The sequence below is a fragment of the Spinacia oleracea genome, chromosome 6 (assembly GCF_020520425.1).
Source record: "Spinacia oleracea cultivar Varoflay chromosome 6, BTI_SOV_V1, whole genome shotgun sequence".
NCBI classification, from domain to species: domain Eukaryota; kingdom Viridiplantae; phylum Streptophyta; class Magnoliopsida; order Caryophyllales; family Amaranthaceae; genus Spinacia; species Spinacia oleracea.
Window position 1 is genome coordinate 56,087,505 of NC_079492.1, and position 8,856 is coordinate 56,096,360.

Sequence of the window (8,856 nt, forward strand, 5' to 3'; positions counted from 1 at the left end):
GAAATGAAGATGGCACTGCTTTGAGGTCATGGATCCAAGGTCTTCCCAGTAGGAGATTGAAACTTGCTTTGATGTTGAGCACTTGAAAGCTTACTTTCCGCTCGATCGGCCCTGTGCGGAGTAGTAGAGTGAGAGTTCCCATTGCTTCCCGGCAAGTGTTGTCATAGGCACGAACACCTTGGGAGGAACTAGAAAAGTCACTAGGGGTGAAACCCAGAATTTCAGCAGTGCGGAGAGGACACACATTGATAGCTGACCCATTGTCCACTAGAGTCATGGGGATGATCTTGTCTTTGTATTCAACAGTCTGATAGAGGGCTTTGTGGTGGCCTGCCCCTCAGATGGGAGGTATTCGTTAGTAAAGGTGATTCCTTCTTCCAGATTTGTAAGTAACCCGATCAATTCATCAGGAGTGACTTCTGGGGTGACATTCAACTTGACAAGAGAATTGATGAGAGCAGTGCGGTGTTCCACAGAGGAGGCCATGAGTTCCAGATATTGACCTCTGCCTTAGTGCGCTTCAATTGCTTGATTAGAGGGTTCTCCTCGGTGGGTAGAGGGACATTAGCTGTTAGTGTCGTTCTGTTGGCTGGCTCTTGAATTCGACCAGAACTAGTCATGACTTGAACATTATTTTCTGCTCTAGGGTCCAAGTACTAGTCGGCGCTCACGATTTCTCGGCATTCATCGTCAGAGATGTTTTCAATGGGGAGGGTCCTGATATGTGTCTTCATCATCGCTGGCCCATATCCCTCAAATGTTTTCTTGAGGTAACCCAGATTCCGAGTTTTCGCTTGGCTGCACAAGGTGTGGCACAGACCGTTGGCTATGAAATATTTACTCTACCTCGAATGGGCCCACAGCATGGAAAAGATTTTCTTGATTGTCCTCGAGAGCCCTTATGCGAGCCTCCGCTTCCTCAATACGTTCATAGAGCTCTGCTACAGCTGCAGCTAGTGAAGTCATCTTGAATAGGATCTTGAGAGGAGGAGTCTAAGCACCTATTTTGAACTTTCGAACTTGAACTTCCCGACACATGATATGCATGCAATGAATTAAACCTAGACTTGACTCTAAGTGCCACTCCGAAGATTCGGAATTTTGGATTTTGTACTCGTATTCGGGATTTGCAACCCGTTGGATATATTTGAGAGGAGCCTTCATTCTTTTGTGAAAGTTGACTCTTTGTACTAGAACTTGGAATATCGAAAAAGGAATATTTCGACCTATTGGAAATTGGACTTATTTGAAGGGAATTTCAACCCGTTTGTACTAGGAAATTGAATTTGTATTGTTTTAAGGGAATTTCAACCCGTCAATATTTTAGGGGGATTTCAACCCATTGGAATTTTGTATATTTGAAGGGGATTTCAACCCGATTGAAAAGGAATTGATTTTGTATTATTTCAAGGGAATTTCAACCCGTCAATATTTAAGGGGAGGTTCAACCCATTGGACTTGGAATATTTGAAGGGAATTTCAACCCGTCAATATTTTCGGGGAGTTTCAACCCATTGGAAATGTTTCGAATTTTGAGGTTTGTATTATTTTAGGAGATTTTCAACCCGTTAAATGGAATTTCGAATTTGTATTATTTCTGGGGAGTTTAAACCCATTGATAGAACTTGGACTTGTATTATTTTAGGGGATTTTCAACCCGTTGGAAATATTTTGAATGGGGTTTGTATTATTTTAGGGGATTTTCAACCCGGGTGTAGAATATGGAATTTGAATTTGACTCGAAGTTTGAACTTTGAAATGGAAAGGAAGCACTTTTGTATGTAGAACACGCGCCTTTGTGTTTGGGAAATCTAGCATTATGTCGTCGTAGATTTGGAGTGTAGGACTTGAGATTTGAAGGTTTGGAATTTTTGAACTTCGAACTTGAGGTCGAAACATGGAATGGGAATGTCGGCGTTACGACGACATGAATTTGAAATTTGAACTTCAGGTTTGAGACTTGGAATTGGCAACTTGACTTTGACGCTTGAAGACTTGAATGTTTGAAATAGGGAATCCGGCATGACGCGATTGGAAATTTTGACTAGAAAATCCGGCATTATGACGCCGTTGGATTTGAGTTTTGAATGGAAACATTGAAATTTTGACTAGAAAATCCGGCATTACGACGCCGTTGGATTTGAGTTTTGAATTTGAAACATTGAAACTCGAAATTTGAATGGGAAAATTCGGCGTTATGGTGCCGTCGGATTGGATTTGAAATTTGAAGCTTTGGGCTAGAAAGTCGGAATTTGAACTTGAAGCTTGAAGACTAGAAAATCCGGCAATATGATGCCGTTGGATTGATTTTGTTTGCAAATCGAAACTTGAGTTTGGAAAATCCGGCATTATGGCGCCGTTGGATTTGGACTTGAGGTTGAGATTTTAGGAAATTTGAACTTTGAACTCCAAACTTGAAATTTGGACTAGAAAATCCGGCATTATGACGCCGTTGGATTTGAACTTGAAAATCAAGGTTTTGAACTAGAAAATTTGAAACTTGAAATTTGGACTAGAAAATCCGGCATTATGACGCCGTTGGATTGGGACTTTGACTTGGAAACTTGAGGCTTGGATTTGAAAATCCGGCATTATGACGCCGTTGGATTTGAACTTGAAAATTGAGGTTTTGGACTAGAAAATTTGAAACTCGAAATTTGGACTAGAAAATCCGGCATTATGACGCCGTTGGATTGAATTTTGAACTTGAAATTTGGAATTTTTGGACTCGAAAATCCGACATTATGACGCCGTTGGATTGAACCTTGATTTTGGCATTTACGTGTGAGGCGTGATTGAGGGTCTTGAATCAAACGGAGTGACACTTATTATTGTCCTGTTTAATCATGTAAAGAGTACAGCAACTTAAAACTTTTGTAAATGAACGTATTGAAAAGTCTCAGAAAGTCTCAAGTTGAGTTGAATTTTGGATTTCCTAACCCAAGTTTCGGGACGAAACTTCTTTTAAGGAGGGTAGACTGTAATACCTCGTATTATTATAATATTTATAAATATATTTTATTATATTTATAAAGCATTTTACGATTTATGAGCATTTAAAAAATATTTAAATGTATTTAATGTATTTTAATTAATTAGAATATTTATTATTTTAATTCATTACGAAACGAATTTATTTCTTGAGTCGGGAAATTAAATGAGTTGCAAATGATTTTTAAAGCTTCGGGTTTTAAATAAAAAGTCCAATTCGTTTTATTAAACGAGCCCAATCCAAACAGTTCAATTTAAATCCTAAACTAGCCCAATTCATTTAATTCCTAAGCCCAACTCAAATATCCTAAGCCTAGCCCATCAAGGGATTAGGGAGCCTATAAATAGGACTCCCCATCATTAAATAAACCCCTAAAATTTCATAAAGCCCCTTTTTGATTTCTTGCCCAACACTCCTCTCTCTCTCTCCTCTTTGGCTCGGTCCGCCCGCACGCACAGCACGAGCACGGTCGTGCCTCGTGTGCTGCTCGTGTGCTGCTCGCCCCTTGTTGCTCGCCCCTCCCTCTTGTTCGAGCCCAGCCAGCGCGCCTCGCGTTGCTGCTGCGCTGTTGTTGTTGCTGTTGTGTGCGTTGCCCGCGCCAACCACACCCACACTCCCTCTCTCGCCCTCGCGTGCCAGCGCCCACACTCGCCTTCTCTCGCTCTCTCCTCGCGCACACTGCGCGCCTGCAGCCCTCGCGCCCAAGCCCCTGCGCGCAGCCCCTTCTCGTCGCCCCTCTCGCCCGCGTGCGCGCACACACGACGTGTGTTTGTGTGTGTGTGTTGTTCGTGTTCGTAATTCAATTCCTTTTTCGCCCAATCACCCTAATTCGTGGTTGTTCCGTGCTATAGGACGGATTGGTATAATTCTCTTCTTCCTTACCTATTCTATTTAAATTCCGTATTTTAAATTATTATATGAATATTGTTTTGAGTAATTAAAATGTTGGGAACCGGTTATGAATACCGTGGTTTGAGGATTTGTGTGTTGTGATTCATTAGGTTTGTTTTAATTATTAAAGGATGAATTTTCAGATTTGTTTATTTATTAAAGCATGGATTTTTATGATATTAAACTAGTGTTATTGGGATTTTCAAGTTAGGGTTTTAACCTAGACCTAATGAGTCAATTGATTAGCATAATTAGGTGATGATTTTAATTATGATAATCAATTATATTTTCAGATTTGAATAAAGGTTTAAAGTGTTGATTTTTATTGATTTTAAATGCGGAAAAAGTATGTTTTTGTACTAGGGATTGATTTTGCAAATTGAGACGACTTTATTATTGAAAAACGATTGAATTCTAAAGTCTAAAGGAAGTTTTAGCTCTTATAAAGTTGCTGGAAATTTAATGAACATGGAAATAATTTAAGTTTCATTATTTTGATGATAGGAGGTGAGTTCTACTTGAGTGCTCGTTATTGCAAAGTGGCCCCTACGCTTAGGTATTCAAGGTACGTACAAGTCTAGGGCGATCACACCTTTTTGTCAATGACATTACATGATTGTTGATGATGTGAATTACATTATGTGGAATCATGTTTATTTTGATGAACGAGCATGTGATTTGTGATGTTGGATTTGTTGGATTAATTGTTGAACAAGCATGTTGAAATTATTATGAGTATGAATTTCATTGTCAATCATGTTGTTCAATATTTATGCATGTATGGTTCAATTCACATGCAAGGGATGGATTATTTATTTGTATGCTATTGTACGGGATGTCTAGCATACTTTGAGCCATTTATATGTACCTCGTCATACTATTTATTTTACCACATGTGAAGGGTTAGCTCACGTAAGCCACCGCACATGTAGGGTTCAGTTGGGAATATTATGTATGAAATGAATTAGGATTTGTCGTGCAAGGGCACAACCCTCATGTTAATGTGCATGATGTGGAGTCTCACTTTGGTGCGAAGGAACATGGTAGTAATATCACAAGTGTCTTGCTTGGTTGATCACAAGTCCTAAAGCATTAAAATAAGATTTGTTTTGGTTGTTGTTTATTAATTGTATGTGTGCATGTTGTCGAGTCTTGAGTTCGCCTTTAATAAAATATTAATAAACGTAAAGTGCAACCAGAACAAGCTTCAAAACTCTTGGAACGTATATACCTTGAGTATGAACAATGGGGGGAGTCTTGCCAGAAAGCTCGTACTCCTACTAAGGAAACAAGACGTTGTTTCATTTATATTATGCGCAGGAATTCCGTCGGTATGGCCCGACACTCGGTATGGCCCAATTTTTATTATTTATTATATTTGGTGTATGGTTGGCTCCCATCACCTTTTTCCCTTTGTGGATTATTTTTTTGGCCCGTTCAAAGCTTATTCTAATTAAATGGTGAGTCAAGAGTCGAGTCAAGAGTCGAGTCTGGTATCTCATGATTGTTTGTTAATTATTATACGGCTTTTGCATGTTGATTAGTACTTAGTGAGTGATGCATGTTTTGGTTTCATTTACTCTATGCTTGTAAGTACTCAGCTTTTGCTGACTACGTGCTTTGGGTGTTTCTGGTCATGGCCTTTGCCTTAATGACCCTATGATGATCCATCATTTGCACTTGCATTGTTGGGGAGTAGATTAATATAGCAGGTTGGTAGATCAAGTACGATCGAAATCATGTGGCTTGGGATGATTGAGAGAGTTGCATGTTTTCGTTCTTTGAAACTATTTTATTTAATATTTTAATTATGTTTGAATTATTTATACTTTGGGTTTTGGACCATTATGGTTCCAAATTGTAGGAGGCCTTGATATTTCATTTATTATGTTTTTTTAAAAAAGTTAGTTGACATTTAATTCCGCTGCGTAATTCTGGTAATAGCCTTAACAGTTATCACGGTGGTGGTAATGCTTTAGTAATTCCTTTATTTTAAGTTGGAAAATGGTTTTATAAAAGCAAGGAATTATTAGGGTGTTACAAAGTGGTATCAGAGCTCTAGTGTGAGAGCTGCTTTGCATTAATTAATAGTGCAAAGTGGTAAATCCTTAAACTACGATTGCGGAACTTTAGGATTTTCGAAAATTATTTTCCTAAAGTCAAAACGTATTATTTTGAGTACTCAATATTTTAAAGGTCAAATACCAATTATTTTGAGTCGTTTGAAATAAGTTGAAAAGTTTGGATTATTATTTAATTTAATTAATTTTTCCGAATTTATTTTTTTATTTATTCGAAAATTTCGAACTAAATTCGAATTTATTTATTTTATTTCGGAAATTATTTTATTATCCGAATTATTTTAATTATTTATTTATCTATATATTTTATTCGAATATTTTTTTCGAATTTATATTTTAATTTTTTTTCGGATTTCTTTTTATTTTTAATTATCCGAAAATTATTCATTTATTTATTTAGTTAATCGATAATTTTATTAATTTTCGATTTTAATTTAAATAATTTCAACTAAGTTATGAGTTATTTCTTAATTAATTTCGAAAATTAATATTATTTCAAGTGAGAAATGGGTAGATTAAGAAAGGGCATATTAGTTTAAGTATGCATTTTATATGATAATGTGATTTATTAATTGCCATGTATATGTTCTAACCATGTTTTATCTTGCTTTATGTGATTATTTGCATCATATTTCATGTTGAGCATATACTTGTGCATTGAAATTGTCTGGCTCCACGAACTATTTATTGTATCCTTTTTGGGGTTGGAATTTCTATGGAAACGCGTTAGTAAGACTTTTGAGTTGTGAATTTTCAGGAATTAAGGATGCTACCTTCTAAGTTCACCAGTTTAGGATACTTAGAGAAGATGGATAATGAGACTCCTCGCACGTATGTTCAGAAGATCGTGTTTGCTTGTGACTATTTGGCTTCAACCAAGAATATGCCCCACCTTAGGCACAAAGATATGATGGCTAGTATGATTATACATTGTTTACCCCATAAGAACCCCTACATAGACCTAAAGAATAGGTTCAGTGACATGCATTATAGTGATGGTACCCCTAATCGGTACAAATATGGGACTAGTGATGGTAGGTGGAAGTATGATGCTGAGGTTCTTGCTACTATCCTAGAGGTTGCAGAAATTAGCTATGAGGATGGGAAGTATTCTGCGGGTCTAGGTATGGGCTATGGAGGAATAGAAAGTGATGGTGAGGGTGATATGATCCATGATGAGCAAGCTAGTGATGTTGAGGAGGATAGTGATGATGATGTGGTAGAGATTGAGAATCCTAACCCTATAGTTCCTGAACCAACCATTGAGATATCCAGTGGATCTGAAGATGAGCTTGAAGAGAATAATGTGGTTGATAGTGAGCCACAGCAAAATAATGAGGCTATGGATGAAGACTCGGATCCGGAAGAAGACTTGGATGATCCTAATGATCGAGACTTTACTCCAGAGCAATACAAGGAAAGAAATGATCGTCGTGATGACGTTAGTCTCTAGAGAAATGTAATCCTTAGTTTTATTTCTTTTTCTTTTCGTTGAAGTAATAAAGTGGCAAAGCTACTATTTATGGTTATAGTTATTATAGTTGGAGAATAAATGTTATGGCATTAGTGGATGTAAGACTTATTCATTGGAGTTTTAATAAAAGAATAGAATTTCCTTTTTCGTTATCCTTTAAGTTTAATTCTCAATTCTAAGTCGTGTGGGTATCGCAAAGGGATTATTTTTTATTTCTTCAATGAAATTTTATGTGCAAGGTGGTTTAGTAGCAACCATCTAAATGTACTTGCATCGAATAGTGGGGTGAGAAGGCCCGAAAGTGGCGCCAACTATTCCCCCTAGGTGGCGCCTAAGTGTGTTATTGTTGTGAGTAGGTTCGTTGTAGAACCAGTACCTTAGTAATGTCGTGTCCAACCAATATTGAAGTTAGCCTTTTTATTTATCCAGGAGAAAGGATATGGCTAACCAAGAGATTTCTGAAGTGGTTAGACAACTAGCTGAGGTAGTTCGAGACCTAGCTCAAACCAGAGCCAACCCAGTGCATGATCCGGCTGGGGAAATGTTTAAGAAAATAGCTCAAAGCAAACCTCCACTCTATAGCGGAGAGATTGAACCAAGTGTGTTGGAGAACTGGTTGAGAGAGTTTGATAAACTCATTGTAGCTGTGAATTGCCCCGAAAACCTTAGGGTGAATAGTGTTGTGTACTACCTGAGAGGTGAAGCTGATTTGTGGTGGCAACGATGTGAAAATACCCTTAGAGCCACACCTAACTTTGGATGGGAAGCATTCAAAACTGCACTAAGGAACAAGTTTTACCCACCCTACCTGAAGAAGCAAAAGGCGCAGGAGTTTATTGAACTCAAAATGGGAAGTCTGTCTGTGACGGAATACTATTATAAGTTTATAGAGCTGTCTAGGTTTGCACCTGAAGTGGTGGCAACGGAAGAGCTCAGGGCTCAAAGATTCGAGAATGGTTTGACCATGGACTTACAATTGTTGTTGTCTGGAGAGACCTTTACCTCATTAGACACCCTGTACGGAAAAGCTGCTCACCTGTATGGGTTACAGCAAAGGAAGAATGGTAGTGCTGAAAAGAGAAAGGATGGTGGAAACTCAAATCAAGGAAATAACCATCAGAATCAGGGGAATTTTAAGAAGCACAAAGGAATTGGGAATTTCCAGTTTAGGGCTAACAATGGTGGTAATCGCAACAACCAAGGTGGTGGAAATCAGTCTGGAAGGAATGGAGTACGGACCTACGAATGTAGGCGCTGTAACATGAATCACCCTGGAAAAGATTGTGATGGGAATTTGGTGACTTGTAGATTCTGTCAGAAGTTAGGCCATAGGGAGTATGAATGCTATTCTAAGAATGGAAAGCCTAATCAAGGTAACCACCAAGGCAATAACCGGAATAATCAGAACCGGAAAGGGG

At 38.1% G+C, this 8,856-nt stretch overlaps 1 protein-coding gene across 1 annotated transcript; it reads left to right on the forward strand.

The window, feature by feature from the left end:
• The first annotated feature begins 4,362 nt into the window (after window positions 1-4,362).
• LOC130462376 (pheromone-processing carboxypeptidase KEX1-like) lies at window positions 4,363-7,574 on the forward strand. The gene is made up of 2 exons (XM_056830511.1): window positions 4,363-4,448; window positions 6,722-7,574. The coding sequence occupies exon 2, from the start codon at window positions 6,731-6,733 to the stop codon at window positions 7,415-7,417; it is 687 nt and encodes a 228-aa protein (XP_056686489.1). The 5' UTR covers window positions 4,363-4,448; window positions 6,722-6,730; the 3' UTR covers window positions 7,418-7,574.
• The last annotated feature ends 1,282 nt before the right edge of the window (window positions 7,575-8,856 follow it).

What these genes read in the sequence shown, in the direction of transcription:
- LOC130462376 (XM_056830511.1), top strand. Translation starts at nt 6,731, where the DNA reads ATGCTACCTTCTAAGTTCACCAGTTTAGGATACTTAGAGAAGATGGAT.